We start from the raw sequence: 21842 nt of genomic DNA on the forward strand, positions 1-21842 counted from the left end.
AAACCTGTTCTTTTCTTCTACAGATTTGATGTCCCTGGTTGTAGACACACAGTTGTAACTAAATTAATCTAATTTAAATTCTCAAATTTATTGATTTTAAGAAAAGGTCACTGCAGTTATGAAAGAGAAGCTGAAGAAAGTCTGACTTCAGTGACAAGGATCCTTTGATCTTAGAATAAGCGGTTAAGAGAAAAAAATCTAAAACTTGTTGTACAAAGTATAGATTAGCAATTTTGAACTGGTGTGCCGCAAAAGTATTTAGAACATGCAATACCTGACTAGTCAGGGACGCTGACCTCCTTTCCGTTAGATTGTCAAGTAAAAAAAATGACAACAGCCACCCGGCCGGCATGGCTCAATGGTTGAGCATCAACCTATGAACCAGGAGGTCACGGTTCAATTCCTGTCAGGACACATGCCCAGGTTGCAGGTTCAATCCCTAGTGTGTGGCGTGCAGGAGGCAGCCGATTAATGATTCTCTCTCATCATTGATGTTTCTCTCTCTCCCTCTGCCTTCCTCTCTGAAATCAATAAAAATATATTTTTTTAATGACAAGAGCCAGCACAATAGCTGTGAATGAATCAAAACCATACCATTGATTTTTTTTCCTGTCAGATCGGCAAAAAATATATTTTTTGGTGTGTCACGGAATTTTAGTAATTAGTTTATGTGTGACATGAGTTGAAAAATGTTGAAAATTACTTGTGTAGATAAATAATGTCTTCTGTGAAGGATACCAAAATGTTATTTTTTAAAAGTAATGAGGTATTCTGGGTAAGCCTGGTAGTCATAAAATACCACAAATAAACTTGGAGTGCTCACATTATCTGTGACAGTATCATACAGGTCAAGAGGATTTTGAGGATTCTTTGGAGGAGGCACAAGTAATGAAGTATTTCCAAGTGTGTACAATCCAGTGAGCACACGCACATAATACATATGCTTTTTCCCATTTGCATCTGGACTGGAGTAAGTATCATGGGCAGAATAATTGGCATTGACAGCAAAGTAGGTTCCCCTTCCATATACCACAGCTGTGAAAAGAAAAACAACATTTTTAAGAATTTCAATTTGTCTATAATTTGATGTTTTGACTCAATATGTCAAATAATGTTAATATAATGTTCAGTTCTCTCTAAAGCCTCTTTTTAAAAAAATTGTGTGTTTTTGATTTTTAAAAATCATTCCTCCACCTCAAAGGGCCAGTCAGCCCCTTTGGGAGGAAACATAGTGAGTCTGACCTGAAACTTTGGCTGCACCCTGGCCATGAGCCATGAGGGAACACAATGCAATCTGCGGGACCCCTGAGCCAGCTTGGCTTCTCTTGGCTGACACCTCCTTTGGAGCAGCCACGTGACTTACTTCCTTACCATTTTTTCCTGCATAACTGCGGTTAAAGCCATGTTGATTGACATGTGGCAAGGAGTCAGCATCTGTCCCATGGAAGAGCAGCTGCTCATTTTGTGTATGACCATTCTTATCATCCATGGTTTTTTTCTTTGTCTGGTAGTGCTGCCAGAGACTTGGATTCTGGATTCTCTCAATCTGCAAATCAATAAGGAAAAACATTCTGTCAGTGCCAAGGGCCTGTGGCAGATACAGCAAATGAAACATGATCCCTATTTTTTTGTTGTTTTAATCCTCACCTGAGGATCTGTTTAGAGAGAGGAAGGGGAAAAGACAGAGATAGAGATAGAGATAGAGATAGAGATAGAGATAGAGATAGAGATAGAGATAGAGATAGAGATAGAGATAGAGATAGAGATAGAGATAGAGATAGGTGTGGGAGGGCATTGATGTGAAAGAGAAACATCGATCTATTGCCTCCCATATGTGCCCAAAGAAGACTCAAAACCACAACCTAGGTATGTGCCCTGACCAGGAATCAAACCCAAAACGTTTTGGTGTTCCGGATGGCACTCAAACCAATGGATCCACCACTGTACAGGGCATGACCACTATTTTTTATAAGTAAAAATTCAGCGAATTCAATGCCAGATGGCAGCTCTCTGCATTCAGAAATCTTTTTAGATCCACTGCTTCACAAATCAGGCCTTGGAAAAAAAACGTTGTTTTAATTTTTAACATCTTTTATGCACCACATGCAGCAAGCAATATTTAGGATCTTGGACGACCAAGGCAGCTCAACTCCTGCTTCTTACTTTCACTGTAATTACTGCTCCTGTTGCATTCTATCCCTCTTTGTCCATTAGCCTCTCTCCTCTTCAGTCCTTTTAAGATATTGGTTTACCTAGCCAAGTTCTAACCACGGGAGAAGCACTAGAGTGTCTAGGCAAGAAGGAAATTAGTTCATGAAAACTAATTTCTCATCCAATTGGAAGAGTGGGGCATGAATCCTGGTGGCAGGGAGCCTGGCTGTAGACCAAAGTGGCCATGCTTTTCCTTTTCTAATTTATTTTTCAATTACAGTTTACATTCAATATCATTCTCTACAAGTTTCAGGTGTACAACAAAGTAGTTAAACAATTATGTACTTTACAGAGTGGTCCCCCACTGCGTCAAGTACCCACGTAGTCCTATACCCATTTATCTCGATATTATGGACTATATTCCCTACACTGTAATCTACACTTCTGTGGCTCTTCTGCAACTAGCAATTTGTACTTCTTAATCCCTTCACCTTTGTCACCAGGTCCCCCAATACCCTCTCCTCAAACAGCTATCAGTCTGTCCTCTGTATCTATGAGTCTGTTTCTATTTTGTTTGTTTATTTTATTCACTAGATTCCACATGTAAGTGAAATCATATGACATTTGTCTTTCTCTGACTTTTTTCATTTAGCATAATCCCCTCTAGTTCCATTCATGCTGGTGTAAAAGCTAAGATTTCCTTCTTTTTTACAGCCCACAGAAGTATTCCAATGTGTAAATGTATTGCCACTTTCTTATCCACTCATCTACGGATGAGCAGTTGGGCTGCTTCCAAATCTTGGCTATTGTAAATACTGCTGCAATGAATATAGGGGTACATATAAATTCTTTCAAACCAGTGTTTCTAGTTTCTTTACATATATTCCCAGAAGTGGGATCACTGGGTCATAAGGCAATTCCATTTTTAATTTTTTGAGGAACCTCCACACCATTTTCCATAGTGGCTACACCAATCTGCATTTCAAAGTGGCCATGCTCTGACCATCCTCTTTGTGGTTCCAGGGCTGTGGTGAAAACTCCTTGGATCCTGGATTGCAGATCAGCCTCAAAACTTCCCTAATCAATAGGCAGTGGTAGTTCCATAAAGTTGTCAGAATCTTCTTCCATTCTAAAGGACTCTCAGTTCTAACACTGTTACCTGCCATCATTTGGTTGGTTTGTTTTTTCAGTTTTAGGATTCCTATTTTTTCATTAAGATACAGTTTGACCTCTAGCTCAAAGTCTCTGCATTATCATGCTTTTTGTTAATCTGATTTGTGATTTTAAATTTTATTTTTCTTTTTATCTACAATTAAGTTTCTAATCTTTAAACTGTCTACTTCCATTTTGTTTCTATTTACCTTGAATTTTATTTCTTTTACTCATTTCCAAAAGCCTTAAAATTTTCATCTTAAAGAGTTTTGAAATAATTCTTACTCCTTAGTCTTTTCATTCTTGCTCCTCACCTTTTTCTTAGTATATGTGCTGCTGAAGCTAGCACCCAGCTTTCTAAAATTTAATAACAACACAAAGAAAATAATTACTTCAAGAAGTTTTAAAAACAACAATCTGATTCTATATTCCAAATGGGATAAATTATAAGGTTAAAAAAAACACTGCAAGTAAATCTTAACACTTTACTTAGTAGGTTTATGTTAGCAGCAGGCTTCTGGCTGTTTTAAACTATTTGTATCAGACCAAACCTCTTGCCAACAACTATTAGAAGGGCTTGTGGGTGAGGGGGATAGCTGTTTGAAGGCAACAAGGACTTAACGGACCAAATTCCAAGATAGAAGGGTAGTGCAGAGTGAAAAAAAACAGTCAGAAGATAATAGAATAGCACCTTCAAAGTACTTAAAGAAAATAACTGTCACCCAGAACTCTACACCCAGCAAAAATATCCTTCAAAGAATGAAAGTGAAATGAAGACATTTTCAGACAAAAACTTAGACTACCAGAAACATCACAACCAGACCTACACCTGAAAGAAAAGTCAAAGCAGAAGGAAAATGATCCCAAGGTGTAGGCATGAAAATGCAAGAAAAATGGAAGGGCAGTGGGATAAAAGGGTAAATATACAATGACTGTATTAAAACATTAAAATGTTTTATAGGGTTTCAAATATACATAGAATTAAAATAAGGTAAAAGTAGTACAAGAGGCAGGAGGGGTAAATGGTTTAAAGTGTTCAAAGTTCATTGAATTGTTTGGGAAATTTGCACTAGAGTTTAATAATCCTTAAGTAACTAATTAAAGGATTATAATAGGATATATAATGAACATTTTAATAGGGCATAAAAATGAAATGATAAAAATACTTAATGTAATATAAGGTAGGAAAAGAGAGAAAAGGAGCAGAGTACAAGTGATACATAGGACAAAAGATTAATATGGCATGTTTAAACCCAAACATATCAGTAAATTCATTAAACAGACTAAGCCCTCCAATTAAAAGATAAAGATTGACCTGGCCAGGGTGGCTCAGTGCTTGAGCATCCACCCTTGAACCAGAAGGTTGAAGTTTGATTCTGGTAAGTGCACATGCCTGGGTTGCGGGCTCTATCCCCAGTAGAGAACGTGCAGGAGGCAACCAATCAATGATTCTCTCTCATCACTGATGTTTCTATCCTTCTCTCTTCTTCTCTCTGAAATCATTAAAAACATATTTTAAAAAAGATAAAAATGGTCCAAATGGATGAATAAAAAAACAAAACTCAAGTATATGCTATTATCTTAAATACACAGTTATAGGAAGTTGAAAAGGAAAAGGGTTAGGGATGCCAACAATAACCAAAAGAAGGAGGGAGAAGATGGCTTTCCCTGCTGCAAGACAATTTATGTCCCCTTATGTCCCTTGATCCTTTCATGCTGCTGCCCCAGCACTGGAGCTCAGAAGTAATGAGTCTAAGTCCATGCATGGGCCCCTTAAGAGGAACTGCCTGGGATTCCAGTAGCCTCCGTGTCACTCAGACACAATGCCCGCTGGTTTTTACAGCTGAATAGAGGTCATGGGAGTTCTCTTCTCAGCAATGGAACCCTGGGTTTGGGGCCTGGTATTGGGCTGGGACCTCTTGTTCCTCATGGGATTCCTCCTCAACCAAGATGTCCCTCCCAATTAAAAACATGCCACAGGTGGGTGTCAGATCAGCCCATTCTGCACCTCACCCCTCCTACCAGTCTCAATGTGCTTTCTTCTTTAATTCTCTAGATGTAGGACTTCCATTCAGAAGATTTCAGGTGGTTCTGAATGATGGTTGTTCTGTATTTTAGTTGTAATTTTGATGTGGTTGTAGGAGGATGCAAGTGCCAGCGTTTTCCTTTGCCACTATCTTGGTTTCTCCCTGGTATATATCTCTTAGGACATTTCAAATCTTTTCTGAATTATTATGTGCTTAATTACATGAATAGACAGAATGGGACAGAGTACCACAAATGGGGCCAAAAGGCACTGGCACCCTTGAATTGGCAACAGAAGGGTGACAACATAATAGAGGAAATTAGGATTCCAGGCCAGGGCAGTAAATAGCAATGTAGTCTGGCTACACAGCACAGGGGGGCCAGGCTGAGAACTAGGCCTCTGAAGTCTGGAGCGATGCTAAGACTTAGGTGCTCTCCAGTCACTTAACATATAAATGCACTTGTCCCAGGTTCACTCTCTTGGGAGAAGCAGCTGGAGTTCATCAGAGCATCCCCTCACATTGGTGTTTGGGGCGTGGCCCCAGTTCTAAAGAGCAGTTGTGGCCATGCAAATGGAAAGTAAAAGAAAATTTGCAAAGACAGGAATTGTAGACCTTATTGGCACACTCATTATTATGGATGAAGAGAAGGAACTCAAAAATCTCTAGCTTTGGGAGGTCAATCAGGAAAAAAGAAGACATGTAAAACTAGACCCAAAAAAAATCTCTAGCTTTACTCAGGGAGTGGTGGAAGCAAGGTCAGAAAAGAGAAGGAAGGGGAAGATAATTACTTAGAGATGATAAGTTAGGTTTTAGGAAATTGATTTAGCAGATAGATAATCAAGTGGAGATATTTTTAGTCCACTGGGAAAATGTTCTAGAGCTAGAGTCAAAGATCCAGATTGGTGATATGTTGATTTGAGAGCTATTAACATTAAAATAATAGCTGCATCCATGAAGGGTAAAAACATTCCCTGGTGAAGTGCAGAGACAGAAGACCAAAGTATAAATCCTGTGGGTAATGCTAGGATGAGAGCTTTGGAGGAAAAACAGATACCAGTGATAACGAATTAATTAATGGAGAAGAAAACATCAAAGTATTATTGCCATACAAGTCAAGAAAGAACACAAATATCAAATAAAAAAATTAATTTTTAAGAGTAGGAGATTCCAAAATACTAGTCAATGAGATGAACAGTGAAAGGAATATGGTTTATTAAAGAAGCAAGCACTGTTGGCCTGTGAACACTGGGGCAAAGGCATATAACCCAACCCTGAGGAGCCTTCACCGGTCTCTCTGTGGTCGTTTGCTTCTTATCAACTCCAACTTTGAAGCCATACTTTGAATTTTTATTAGCTTGCTTCACAAAGGAAATATATGTCTTCAGTATTCTAATATCATATTGCAGTCTGCTGTCTTGTAATAACTGACTCAAAAATCTCAGTATTAATGTCTCAGGAATTATGGGGAGATGAGGAAAATCTAGAATCTAAAATCTAATTACCATGAAATATTCTAATTCTGGGTTAAAAATATGATAGGAAGTAAATATAAATGTATTTATCCAGGAACATGATACTCCTTATTTTCACCATTAAGAAACTCCATGTCATCAGAATGCTTACCTTCTCTATCTTGAACTGTGAGCAGGTCTGATTGAAGGCATCTGCCACTTTGCTGTATTCTGGTTGGCCAGGCTGTAGCTCAACCAGACAGACACGCTGCTGCTTCATATCACTCCAGTGTCCAGGGATCTCAACTGCAAAGTAGACATTTGAGTACACTCTGCACCTGAGAAGGCTCATCTACACATTCCCCCTCCCTGGTATGCTTCAAAAAACCGAATATCATGTGTGTTCTTCTTTTACAAGCCCCTGATTCAATGTATTCAATGCATTTCTTATATTTTTAGGAGAATGTTTTTCAAAGTGTAGACCACAGACTACCACAGAACCAACTGTAATGCTTATTAAAACACACACACACACACACACACACACACACACACACACCTCAATCAAATTAAAATCTCTGAGGGATGGAACCTGTGTCCCTACATCTTCACAAGTTTTGATCATGCCCAGATAGGAGAAATGCTGGTGCAGTGTGACTACACTGCATATTCTGCTCAGTCTCCAATCTGTCATAATTCAATAATCAATTATTCCCTGCGATGTTTTAAATAGTCGCTATTCTCTTGTTTACAAATGCATGGATTTTTGCTAGAGCTCCCACCACAAGGCCATCCACATCTGTTCTTTCGTTATTCTTCACACCATCCTTAAGAGTTGAGTGGGTGGGTGGGTTTTGCTAAGTGGCAGTTTGTGGTGGCAGCTCCATCTCCTCTTCTGCTAAATGAAATTTTATTCTTGAGTTCTCATTGCCCCAGGGTTGCTCAGGGTGTGAGGAATTCATTCCAACTGATCTCCCAAAAGATGAAGAGAAGGTACTGAAAGGGAAGCCATTTTTACTAGTTTTCCGTGGGGGGCTTCTGTGGTTGGAAGTCTGTCTCACCTCTATACGAGACAAGCATTCCCTTCTCAGAAGCAGATCCAGTCAGAGAATCTGAGGCTGCTTCCTATGTGTGTGTCTAGGAACTTTATTTTCAGGGCAGAGGAGGCAGACTTCTGGGAGATCCTGCAGGCTCCGGGGCCTCTATGGGTACCAATCACAGAGGCAGAAAGTGCCCACTTTCTGACCAGGCTGTCTTCCCCATTTTGTTCTAAATAAAACCTTGGGCCACGTTTCTTTAAAGCCCATGGCTGTCCCTCTCCGGACTGAAGCAGCCATTACCTCCCAGAAGAACTGGCTCTAGGAAGCTTGTGAACTACAAAAAGGCAAGGTTTGGCTATGTTACCACCAAGATGGTCATCCTCAGGATGTTGGGCTCCCCCAGGCTGTATTTTCCCGACCTTAATGTAAACTCCCTAAGTTTTCTATGTTAATGCATAAGAGTTACTTGAATTCTATCTACTTGACTACAATGTTGATAGACGTACAAAATAGTGTTAAGCCCAAAGTAAGTGTAAAATAGTGGATAACAAGTGTGAAAGTTTGACTCACCTTGAGGTTTCGTGATGCGCTGAATTTGTAAACTGTGTCCGTTTGCACCTGTAGCAATGCATGTTTTCATGTCCACTGTGTAGTTCTGATTATTAATTTGGACATCAACTGTTTTTCCCTGTTTTTTTCTGGCCTCCTCCAATTTCATATTGGTTATTTTGTCAAAACTACGATAAGTGTTATTGTCGTCATATTGCCATTCTACAAACTCAGTGATATAATCTGCTCTGGATTCCTGCTCTTTGGCTGATCTAACTGTCTTGATCATCTCCTCAACTGCATTTCTAGCCTGTTCCACATCTCTGCTAATCCCTGAAACCTTAATCAAAGGTTTCTGATGGTCCAATTCCACCAAAATATTCAAGTCCTTCTGCAGCTTATTCAATTCCTGATATTCCTTTTCATCAAAGTCTTTGATACATTCCTCTTCACTGGTGTAAAGACTCTGTTCCTTTTCCATCAGATTCTGTAGGCAGGAGAGGGCGTTTTCTACACATGTTTCATTTTCACCACACACCTGAAAAATTGCTGATTCCGTTTTCTTCTCCAAAACCAAAGGCTTTTGTTTGGGGGAAGGTTGCTTTGAGAAGCCCAAAAATGCTAAAACAGAAACACAAGGGAATGCAACAATTGTTTGGATTTAAAAAGAAAAAAAATGTTTAGCTATTAGCTGTTTCTCCATTTCTTTCTCCTTTGCTCTGCTCCTCCCTCCCTACCTTCTTTCCTTCTTTTTGCTTTTATAGTTGCTGTGCTGCATATCACATTTGTAGGACTTATTAATCTTATAATTGGAAGTGTGTACCTTTTGACCACTTGCACCCATTTGCCCACCTCCCACCACCCCACCTCTGGCAACCACTAATCTGTTCTCTGTATCTGAATTCAGGTTTTTTTAGATTCCACAGATTAGACTTATTATACACTATTTGTCTTTCTCTGTCTGACATTTCATTTAGCATAATGCCCTCAAGGTCCATCCATGTTGGTGCAAATGACAGGATTTCCTTTTTTATGACTGAATAATATTCCATTGTCTATGCAGGATTATGCAAAAGTAGGTTTACAGTTGTCCATATGGAAAATCTATACATATAAAAGCCTAAGGGACTGTTACAACCAGATGACCAGCCCGTAGCTATGGCATGCACTGACCATCAGGGGTCAGTGTGCTTCCACAGCCAAGCTGCCATGACCAGCCAAACTCCCTCGGCCCCAATCGCTGGCCAGGCCGAGGGACTCCACCTGTGCATGAATTCGTGCACCTGGCCTCTAGTAATACAATAATTTATAAGCAGTTATACAAGAATAAACTAAGTTTCACATACTCATAACTATAAACCTACTTTTGCCCCATCCTGTATATATCACATCTTTATCCATTTATTTTGCCAATGTTGTTGTTTCCATGTCTTGGCTATCTCAATACTGCTTCAATAAAATATGGGGCAGCAGATATCTTTTAGAGATAATGATTCATTTCCTTCAGATAAATACCCAGAAGTGTACCTACTGGATCATGTGTTAGTTATATTTTTAATTTTTTTAGAAAACTTCTACTATTTCCCATAGTGGCTGTACCAGTTTACATTCCCAGTGCACAAGGATTCCGTTTTCTCCACATTTTTGTCAACACTTATTTTTTGTCTTTTCCATAATAGCATTCTAATATGTGTGAAGTGATAGCTCATTATTATTTTCATTTGCATTTCCCTGATGATTAGTGATGCTAAGCACCTTTTCATGTACCTGTTGGCCATTTGTATATCATCTTTGGAAAAAATATGTCTATTCATATCCTCTGTGCATTTTTAAATTGTATTGTTTGGGTTTTTTCTATTGAGTTGTATGAGTTCTTTATATTTTTTTATATTAACCCCTAATCAGGTATATGACTTGCAAATATTTTCTCTCAATCAGAAAAATATTGATGGTTTTCTTTGCTCTACAGAAGCTTTTTTGTTTGATATATTCCCACTTGTTTATTTTTGTTTTTGCTGTGTGTGATTTTGGTGTCAAATCCAAAAAATTATTGTCAAGACTGATGTTAATAAGCTTATCCCTTATGTTTTGTTTTAGACGTTTTATGGTTTCAGGTCTTACATTCAAGTCTTTAATCTATTTTGAGTGGATTTTTGTGTATGGTGTAAGATAGTGGCCAGTTTCATTCTTTTGCATGGCTGTCCAGTTTTCCCAACACCATTTATTTTATCACTAGAGGCTCGATGCACAAATTCATGCACAGGTGGGGTGCCTTGGCCTGACCTTCTCACCCAGTCCTGATCAGGGCCAATCTGGGCTGGCCTCCATGGGGGAGGGACCGCAGGAGGTTGGTCTTGGGAGCGCACTGACCACCAAGGGGCAGTTCCTGTGTTGAGCATCTCCCCTGGTGGTCAATGTGTGTCATAGTGACTGGTCAGTTGGTCCGACGGTTGTGGGTTATTGTTAAGCTGATTAACATAGTGACTGGTCAACCAGTCATTCAGTCAACCAGTCGTATCAGTCACTTAGACTTTTATTTATATAGATATGTGCTACTTAAGTAGGTGCCCAACACTATTTATTAATGAAACTACCCTTCTCCCATTGTATATTCTTGGCTCTTTTGTTATCAATTAATTGACCATATATGCATGGGTTTCTTTCTGGGCTCTCTATTCTCTTCCATTGATCTATGCTTCTGTTTTTACACCAATACCCTACTGTTTTGATTACTGTAGCTCTGTAGTATACTTTCAAATCAGGAATTGTGATGCCTCTACCTTTTTTATTCTTTCTCAAATTGCTTTTGCTATTTGGGGTATTTTGTGGTTATATATAAACTTTACAATTGTTTTTGTGTTTCTGAGAAAAATCCATTGAAATTTTGATAGGGATTGCACTGAATCTGTAGATTGCTTTAGGAAGAATGGATAGTTTAACAATGTTCATTCTTATGATACGTGAGCACATAATATCTTTGCATTTATTTTGTCTTCTTCAATTTCTTTTATCAGTGCCTTATCAGTTTTACCTTCTTGGTTAAATTTATTCCTACATATTTTATTCTTTTTGATAAAATTGTAAATGGGATTGTTTTCTTAATTTTTCTTTCTGATAGTTCATTAACGATTAGCTGATTCAAGGCAGAGAGAAAAAGACAAATACCATAAGATCTCACTTACAGCCCTAGCCGTTTTGGCTCAGTGAATGGATCATTGGCCTGAGGACGCAAGGGTCCTGGGTTCAATTCTGGTCAAGGGCACATGCCCAGGTTGTGGGCTCGAACCCAGTAGGGGGCGTGCAGGAGGCAGCCGATCCATGATTCTCTCTCATCATGGATGTTTCTATCTCTCTCTCTCTCCCTCTCCCTTCCTCTCTGAAATCAATAAAAATATATATATTTTTAGAAATTTCACTAAAAAAGCTAAAAAAAAACAACTCACACTCATAGAAAAAAAAGAGATCACATTTGTGGTTACCATAGGTGGGTTGGGGGAAGGGAAAATTAAAAAAAGAGGTCAAATGTGCAAACTTCCAGTTACAAGATAAATAATGACCAAGGATATAATGTACACAATGATGACTATACTTAACACACCTGTATGATATATATGAAAGCTGTTAATTCTAAGAGTTCTCATCACAAGGAAATAAAATCATTTTGCTTTCTCTGTTTAAGACATGTATGAGATGATGGAAACTAACTAAACATATTGCAGTAACATATGTAAAATCAAACCATTATGCAATACACCTTAAACAGTGACATATATCAATTATATATCAATACAACCAGGGGAAGCTAATAAACTACCACAAAAAATACTGTACAATTTTAGCTATTTCTCATATGACCTCAACATTAGGAACATGCATTTCATAAAAATCAACAACTCACATGCAATTTTAGATATTATAGACTGTGAGGGAGCCTGAGAGCCTTCTCTTTTTTTCATGTTGGCACAAAATACATCCATTATTTGAGGCTGAAAGATAACAACTTTAACTTTTTTCACAGACTGGACTAGTCCTTTCTGGATAAAGTCTTCAATGGCATCCATTATGGCTTCAGCAACCTTATCTGGGTTTTGTTGAGCTTGTCCTAGAAAGGCAAATAAAAATGACTAGAAAAATAAAGACACAATTGGAGAAGGCTGAGGAATTAATTAGGGATTCCAATTCTCAGAGAATGCATCCACACACCCCAAATTTTTCACCACCATATAATTTTCTAACAATCCACCAGCAAACGCTTTTGAAGCACTAGAATCAGTGGAGAGTTCTTGTTCCAGGATGTCAAGAAGCCAACAGCCCAACAATGAAAAAAAGGAAATCTAACTTTTGATGTCTGATGTTCATATTTGCTCTATTTAGCGGAGTCCAGCTCATTGTGTTTCTCTGTGTTACCAAGCACAGTTAATCTTTCTTGGCTCACTAGTGTTCTCAAAACATCCAAAGTAAAAGATACTAATACATATTGAATTATCATGCTCTTTAAAGACAACAATTTTTGTTTTGCTTAATCATCAATTGACTTTACATGTAGGAAGAGCTCAGGAGATTTATCTCAGTGCTGTGGCAGATGCAATGGCGTGAGCACACTCCGCCTATACAAGCTTCCTTGGCACACCGGGAAGTGGCAGCGCCCGCCTGAGCAGACCCCCTAGAGCCCCTACATAGTACCCTGATCTTTCCTACTATTGGTTGCCCTATTGATGTTGTAAACTTCTGATTGGTCTGGAATGTTATATATGTTGCTGCACTCACACAATAAACTTGGATCTGCATCACTGAACCTGGTCTCCGGAGTCGGGCATGCTTCGTTAGGACTCCGTTGGCCTCACCCCTTCGGGACCCCCTGCTTCATTCTGGCGCCACGAACAGGGACCCCGTCAAGCACAGGGACCTCGGCAAGCTTCAGGTCGGGTGAGTGCCCCTCTGTAACAATGGGAACCCTTCCCCCCTCAGCCCGAGCCCCTCAGGCTCGGGCACTCCATGCGTTGTTACAGAGCAGGCGAGTAAAGGTAACAGAAAAGGAGCTACAAAAGCTCTAGGATATCCTAATAGTATTTAACCCCTGGCTCTCGCCACCGGCGGTGCGGGCGGGGGAACAGAAGACTCTTTACCTCCCTATTCCCCTCCAGAGCCCTCTGCCCCGCAGATTCCTGGGCTGTTTTCGACAAGCAAAAAGTAGTTTCTCAAAGCTCAAGGAAGGCTGAAACTGAGACAGAAAAAACCTCTAGCGAGGTGAAAGCAGGGGAGTCTCACCAGGAGGCTCCCCCTGCTCCCCTTGCAGACCGAACAAAAAGTTTAACTGCCCAGCAGCCCCCAAGTAATCTTTTTGTGGAAGACACGGATGATAATCCATGGACGGGGATATATCAATCCTTGTGTAGCCAAAGGGATAGAACAAAGAAGTCCTTAGGGCTAGAGACCCCTGGACTCTTTCCTGTGAATGTTAACCCCACAGCTGCAGCAAATGCCACCAGATCTGCAACAATATTCCCGATATCCAAATGGTTAATGCAGGAAAAAAAAAAAAGAGGCTGTTGCCATGGAGAGCAGGGAGAGAGAGTTCTTTATTGGTTTTTGCTTATCTAAGGTATGCGGGTCTCAAGGATCCAAGCAGCTAGGAAGGAAAACAAACTTATCTCTGTCCAGTTTTCTTCTCTTTAACCCTTCCAATACTAAATTAGACTAATACAATATACTTAAAATTACACAAGAAAGGAAGCACCTACTTTTATTAATCTAAAGAAATGCTGAATGTTTAACTTGCCAGCTAAGAGTTTAAAGTTCTAGTTAAATTAAATTGGGAAAAATTATAATTGTGGTAACTAAATGTCTAAAGTATAGAATGAAAAATCTTGTCAGTTTTAATTTAATTGATATCTCTTAATAATTATAAAAAGTACTATAACCAAGGAATGACTTTGGGACATTTCATGGGCCCTGAAATGTTTTCAAAAGTTTATTCTCTCTTCTTAAAGAATTTTTTAATAAAGCCAATTTAATGTGCTTAAAATCACATAGAAAGCTTTATCAAATAAAAATTAATAAGTATATATCTTGAGTTTTTGCCTCTAAGAAAGGGCAAAACAAGTTATTTTATATAATACTTCTTAAAATACAGCAGTAGAATTTTAAGATATAATTTAAAATAACAAAAGCTCATTAATAATTTTTAATATTTTATAACAGCATATTATACATTTATTTCAAACAAGCTTACAAACTAATTCTTTAAATGTTTGGAAACTAGGATTGTTATCAGCGATATAATTTAAGAACATAAAAGGATTTAATCCCTTCCACTGTGTGGAAGGCCCCCTGGGAAGGCACTTAAGAAATCCAGCCTAACACCAGGAATGCTCAGGGCCTTCTCAAAGGATGCAAAATAATCCTTTCCATTAATATTAACAGTGTAAACTAAAATTGTTGTTAGAGTATTAAATTTGACAGTAAAATAGTAATCAAGTTTTCAAATTAATTAAAATTGGCTCAAGAAGTATTAACCAAAATTTTCATTTCATGGAAAAAATTGCTTAACATGTAATGAACCTAAAGCAGTCATATTTTTATAAAATCATAATTTTTAAAAAATTAAAATTTAAAGTTATCTAGACTGCATTATAAATTTTCCAAAAATTCTCCTAATAATTAAATCAAAAAAGGGGGAATAGTGGAAAAACACCATGTAAGGAAAAATATCCTGTAACTAATTTACATCTAGAAAAATTTTTCATTTGTAATACTAACAGCAAGACACCCATGAAAAGCCTACGTGGTGTCAAAATAAGCCAAAGAAAATTCATTTAAGCAAAAATAAATAGAACCCCAAGTAAAGTTTCCTTTATTAACCTTTGGTCGAGAATATGTTTATATATTTTCAGAAAACAAATCCAAGGTCATGTGGATTCCTGCAACAGAGAGGAATTATCAGGAATGCTCCAGCCATGAAGACAAGAGGAAAAACAATCCAGAGATAGAGGCAGCTAGCTTGCACAAGCTATTTCCTCATTTAACCCTCTCTAGCTGCAAGCATCTCATACGGGCATGCAAAACCTGCGGCCCCCTATTGCCTTCAGGCCCCCTCTAGCCACAAGGGGTCAACCCCTGGGGGCTCCAACCCAATGCCTTATGGACAGAACAAAGAACTAAAAACCCAGATTCAATAAGAAAAAGAAGGGGGAAATACAGGCACGCCCCAACAACTATTACAACAGGCCTTATTAACTCTTAATTATTTTCATTTTGCCCCCGACGGTCTTCCTCCCATTTTCAAACATTGGGGAGGTCTCAGGGACGTACCAACACCTCTCCCCTTGGTCCGGTGGAGAGATCCACTAACTGGGGCTTGAAAGGGCCCCGATCCACTCTTAACCCAAGGGAGAGGGTTTGCTTGTATTTTTCCAGAAGGTGAGAAAAATCCCGCATGGATTCCTGCCCATAACATCAAACCCTGCACCACCAGCGATGAGCCGTAGACCACCACCACCACCATCACCCCCAGTAGAGGAAATGGAGAACCTGACCATAGAGGACAACCAGCCCCAACGGCGGAGGCAACCAAGGCACTGACGGGCCCTCAAGAACCTACAGGACCAAGCTGCACGCATGGCACCAGAAGGCAATCCGTCAGAAGGGACATTATTCCTATTAATGTGTGCCATCATAACAGCGAACTCTCAGGCGCGAGCACAACATGTATGGGCGGCCATACCTCATCCAGGGATGCTCATGCCTGTCAGCGCCAACAGCCTATAATTCCCGCTGTCCAAGTGTCTAACTGCTCTGTGGGCTTACCCTGTGATGGAGCAGAACCGGTCTCATTGGCATAGAACGGGACGGTATGGGCTGATAGCAGTAGCCCTAACCTCCTTAAGTGGACTCTAGATAATGGGACTGCCCCGGGACAAGGGTGGATATACCTAGCACCTCATGCAATAATACCCGAGTGAAGCCCATTGAGTTTAGTTTCTTAAATGATGCCCTCAGCCGTCTAACCTCCTGGTTAAACCCAGCCAACCTCCTCATTTGGGGAGTCATGATAGTAGGATTCGTCGTCGGAATAGTATTATTTCGCTGTTTATACAACATGTTCAATAAGCTAAGTGCCCAGCAAGCCATGATCATACACGTCCAGCAGGCGCTAATAAGAAAAGAAGGGGGAGATGTAGGAAGAGCTCAGGAGATTTATCTCAGTGCTGTGGCAGATGCAATGGCGTGAGCACACTCCGCCTATACAAGCTTCCTTGGCACACCGGGAAGTGGCAGCGCCCGCCTGAGCAGACCCCCTAGAGCCCCTACATAGTACCCTGATCTTTCCTACTATTGGTTGCCCTATGGATGTTGTAAACTTCTGATTGGTCTGGAATGTTATATATGTTGCTGCACTCACACAATAAACTTGGATCTGCGTCACTGAACCTGGTCTCCAGAGTCGGGTATGCTTCCTTAGGACTCCGTCGGCCTCACCCCCGCGGGACCCCCTGCTTCATTTACAATGTATCCTTTTTCTTTGAGGACTTGATTTATGCTAAGATAATTTAGTAAGACGTCTAGAGCTCTAAGCTTTTGTTATTATATATAATTTTTTACATGGAAATTATCATTGAACCTCCAGGAAGTCTTTCTTCCCACACTTGGTGAGATTTTAGCTGACTGGCAGGATTTAAGGTTGCCACCTGAGCAGGTCGTCTCCTAATTAAGCATGCTCCATACCTTTTTTCCTTCAGCTTAATGCCTTGGTATGATCATGGCAAGTTCCTTGAAAATTCTCATGGAAAACCATGGAAGCAGTCCCATCTGAACAGCAGCTGTCACATTGGGTGGGGGAAGGGCAGGTAAGAGTGGAGAAGTCCCCTGACAAACCTGGTGTGACAGACTAAGGGCCCACTAGGTTTATCCCCATCAATGGTGCCCACCATCACTGCAGAAATAAGAGTAGACCTCTGTGACTTGGCTCTGTAGACAATTGTGGGAGTGTAGACAAACCCCACATAAAACTAACCAAGAAGGTTTGTTCAGGTTTTTTGCTTTTGTTTTTAATTAGATGAGCAGGGAAAGAGGGAAATTCTCCTTTGCAAAGCTGTGGTTATCTCATGATATTTGGAAGAATTTAAATAGGAGTATTTACATATAGTCACTCACTTTCAACAAATATTTAATGTGTCCCATCAAAAGCTAGATGCTCATCTAGGCACTTAGGACACATGGCATATAATATGTAAAGACAAATGGTGTTCAATTGGTGAAGTATGGAAAACTGAAGGCAAGCCTAGAACTGTGTAACAGGTGTGATATGTGCAACCTCACCTGGTGTGCTCAGGGAAATAGATCTGTTTTTGAAAAAATAAGTCTGCAGGGCCTACCATGCCGGGGACGGGGGGGACATAGGAGGCACTGGAGCAGAGAACCCACATCTAGATAGGAGGCTATAATAAAAGTTTAGGCAACGACAAGAGCTAAGTAAAAAGGGGACCAGAGCAAGGAGATATTTAGGAAATAAAGTCAGGAGGACCTAGGGACCAACTGCCTGTGTACCTGCTCTGTGTACCTGACCCAATGTACCTGCTTTTGTCACCCACACACCTTCATGTGTGTATCATGGGCACACAGTACTGCGGTTGTTTGCTTACATGTCTGTCTCACAATGAGCTAGGTGGTTCTTGTGGACTGAATCCTTTCCTTAGTCATCTTTCTGTCCTCCAGGACTCAGCACGGTGCCTGGCACAAGGCAGTCACTCAGAAAACATTTAATCAAACTAATTAATAAACTAATAAACATGGGAGTGATAAAGAAGGTACAGTCAAGGATTCTAGATAGAAAGTGATATAATCAGGGATATAACAGCAGGTAAGTTTTCTAGGAGAGAAGACAGTGAATTGGGTTTGGAGTTTTCATTGAACTTGAGGTGCTGGCAGGAATCACTGATCACCCATTCTCTCCCTGATAGCAGATATCTGTAGGTACTGGGTAGAGGGCTTCCTTTTTGGCCAGAAGCTTCTACATCCCTCCCAGTCAAACTCAACTCATAAATACCACTAAGGGAGAAAGCGTCCCCATCCATTAGTCTAAGGACCAGCTCAGGTGGTGATAGAGATAGGCAAAGAAGATAAGCAAGGAGAACCAGCTAAATTGCAGGTTCAGAAAGTGACAAGGATGGGTGAGTTTATTGAGGCTAAACTTCTGGAGGGCCTACCAGGCCAGTGCAGACATTCAAACTTAGATTCCTGAGCAATGGAATGATCAATCCAGGACCAAGTGGTCCCTCTCTGGAACCAGTCAGCTCCATTCCACTTCAAGCCTGAGGGAATTTGCCTCCCCTGACCAGCTCTCTTAAGGGAGACCAAGCAAAAATTCCTAATCAATACATAGAACTCAGATTCCTGGGAAAAGAGCTCAAAGAGCATAACCTTAGGAATGATAAACCCAAAGCACATCTTTCTATATGGAGAATCAATCATACAATCATTATATAGTTAGAGGAAAACAGGAAACTTGAAAGAGGCATGTAGGCTGAGAAGAGAAAGGTGGTGAGTTGAGTTTCTGACCCATTAGAACCCACTGGGTTAAGGTGATTGAAAGGTTTCTGTGCAGAGATGCCCTAAGGCCAACCTGCACGGCCACTGCTCCAGAGCTGAGAGAAGAGGCTTGGCAATGCTCATCTGGGAGTCAGTTACAGGGAGGTGGGAGGCGATGCACTGATGTTCTCCATGGAGAGAAGATGGAGGAGAAGGATAAGTACTAAATAATGGGGGATATGGAAGAGATGGAAAAAAGAGAAAGGAACCGCTGAAAAGAGAAGGAGATGGCCATTCTTTCTCTTTGCTCCTTTCCCTTCCTCTCTCTTTCCTTCCATATTAGAGAGCAGATGTCTTGCTCATTCCCTCAGTGACTGCCTTGGGGAGAGGAAGCTGCCCTTACTCAGACTCAGCACCAACTACATTCAAGTCAGCAGGAAATCAAAGGGAAAAGGGACACCTAAGAGTTTTGCCTTGAGAGGCTACCAACCTGTCCCAATGGCTGGGAGGCAAACGGTCGAGTGATTCAGTTTTTCACACTCTTGCAAAACACAGGTAACTGATCTCTTGACATCAGCTCCACCAACCACATGAATAATATTCTTGCACTTCAGAGATCCACCATCAGTAATTATATAACCATTGTTGTGCTGTTGAGCTAAGAAACACAAAATAAAAAGATGCAAAATCAGATGCTGAACCTACTCTCTGATTGTTTACAAAGCAAAATGTCTGCTTTGGCAAATAAAGCGTTTTACGCCAATAAGAGACTCCTGAAATACTACCTCTGATGAATCTGTCTCGCTTACCTTCTATTTTTAACCATGATCTCACTTTTCACTTCATTTCTAATTCTGTGTGAGTGGAATTGTTTAGTAAAATGTGTGATTTTTAAGATTAATATGTTGTCTCCCTCTCCACAGCCTCCCACATTCAGCCTTCCACTTACACTTTATGACTGAAAAACAGCATTGTGCCTTACCTAGGCGAGAACATTCTATTTCCACATTTTGTCCAGCCTTTTCCAAAATTGCTTTGGAGACCCCTACATGAGAACATCAACATATTTACAAAATGAATAAAAAATCAGTACAGTGCACTTAGATCACAATGATTGCCTCATTATCTAAATGCTTTCCCCATTATTAAAGGAAACTTACAACCTGGGCATTTTTTATCAAAAGAAGAAAAATTCAGGAAATAACTTACCAATAAAGGAAACCATGTCAAAATAATTTTAAAATTATTAATTCATATTACTAAGCCAAAGTTGTAGAAACCAGTTTGGCTACAGCAGCTGCAGAATAGTTCGTTATAGAAACCCTCCTTCAAGGGATCTACTGTGACCATTACTGTAGCAACAGTCCTACAAGTAAAGTACCTGCTTTGTGATCAAATGTCTTTGTTGTTGAATTCACAATCACATCTGCCGCTTCTTTAGCAATATCTCCAGTGGCCACCTGGAAGGTGATGGGGCCAATTTTCATTTCGTGCACTCCTGAAGCAGGGCTGGTAACAGTCCCATACAAACCTGAAAACAAAAAAAAATGGAGTTAATAATCAAGTTAACAATAGCAAGAATGACTTAAGTCTCATGCTCCTCACATGTGGCCCTCCCATACAGTACTTCTCTTCGTCTCCATCCCAAACCCTGTATCTCTGGCCTTCAATATGGTCCTGACCCTTAGCCCCAAGGATGGTCTGTTTCTGAAAAAGCATTATAAAATACTAGTGCCCTGGTGCACGGATTAATGCACATTGAAAGGAAATTAATTAGAAGGTGGTTGGCGGGGTGGACTGAGCGAGGTGGGCCAGGCATACCCTGGAGCCAACCTCCTGAGGTCCCTTACAGGCCGACCACACCTGAGGCAGCACTGTGACTTGAAGGGCATCTGCGGAATGAGCAGGATCCCTCTGGTAGGTGGGGTCCCTCGGGCTGGACTGCAGGGATTGAGCCAAAACCAGCTCTCCCACATCCCCCAAGGGGTCCCGGATATTGAGAGGGCAGTTCTCGGGTGGCACACCCCGGAATCGGGCTCCCTCCTCTCTGGTTCAGAGGTGTATCACCTGAGAACCACCACTGTCAAGTCAAGGCAGCTCGGCAGCTCCTGCATTGAGCGTCTGCCCCCTAGTGGTCATTGCACGTCATAGCCATCAGTCGGACAGTCAGACCATAGCTTAGCCATTTACATATTTAGATAAAACATATCAAAGGTGTGCTTCTGGTGCTGGCCATGGTGAAGTCAACCCGTGAGACCATCTCCAACTGATTACAACTAAAACAAGGGACAAATACAATATCTACTAAGTGAGGACTGAAAAATAAACAACAGCAGGCAGATTGGGAAGGGGAGTCAAAACCTGAAGAGGCAACCTGTAAAGAGGGAAGTTTTGAAATTTTCCTCTTTTCTCTCCCTGCTTTGACACAAGAGTAGCCCTACTTGTGGAACTGCACAAACAGCACAGGTAGCAAAACTCTCAGAGGATCCCTGTCTTTGTGACCAGAGGATTGAGAAAAGGGGGCCCTGTGAGCTGAAGATTATGGCAGGGATCTTCCTTATTTCCCATAATTTTTTTTGATATTCAATTGAGCTTTATTTAGAAATTGGCACAGCTTCCATTGGAAAAATGTCTGTGTACATATACTTAATATTTCTTTTTGAGTTAAATATTTTTATCCTGATATTCTTTTATTTTTACATTATATACATTTTTTACTAATTAAGGTATCACAAAAGTGTCCTTATCCCCTCATTATCCCCCCCCGCCCCCCCCCAGTCCTGCCCTCACCCTCACCCCCTGTTGTCTGCATCCACCCTTATGCTTATATGCATGCATACAAGTCCCAGATTTGTTTTTTTTAAATCCAGGCCCTACCCCAAGGTGACCCCAGTTGCAGAACTCCATAGTGGTACCACAGGGAGTTAAAGCTCTTAGAGTTCTCT

The 21842-nt window shown here is 40.5% G+C and overlaps 1 protein-coding gene across 1 annotated transcript in view; it reads right to left on the reverse strand.

Moving 5' to 3' along the window:
* Positions 1 to 617: 617 nt before the first annotated feature.
* The window catches only part of LOC102432831 (poly [ADP-ribose] polymerase 14-like), a 54912-nt gene continuing 33687 nt past the window's right edge, over positions 618 to 21842 (reverse strand). Inside the window, exons 10-17 of the mRNA XM_006107659.3 lie at positions 20279 to 20428; positions 19880 to 19942; positions 19388 to 19555; positions 12269 to 12472; positions 8392 to 8991; positions 6954 to 7087; positions 1372 to 1546; positions 618 to 1035 (exon numbers count right to left, since the gene is read on the reverse strand). Of these exons, the coding sequence (XP_006107721.1) occupies positions 746 to 1035; positions 1372 to 1546; positions 6954 to 7087; positions 8392 to 8991; positions 12269 to 12472; positions 19388 to 19555; positions 19880 to 19942; positions 20279 to 20428 (1784 nt within the window). The 3' untranslated portion in view covers positions 618 to 745. The remainder of the gene's footprint in view (positions 1036 to 1371; positions 1547 to 6953; positions 7088 to 8391; positions 8992 to 12268; positions 12473 to 19387; positions 19556 to 19879; positions 19943 to 20278; positions 20429 to 21842) is intronic.

This window comes from Myotis lucifugus, unplaced genomic scaffold, assembly GCF_000147115.1.
Source record: "Myotis lucifugus unplaced genomic scaffold, Myoluc2.0 scaffold_1325, whole genome shotgun sequence".
Lineage (NCBI taxonomy): Eukaryota > Metazoa > Chordata > Mammalia > Chiroptera > Vespertilionidae > Myotis > Myotis lucifugus.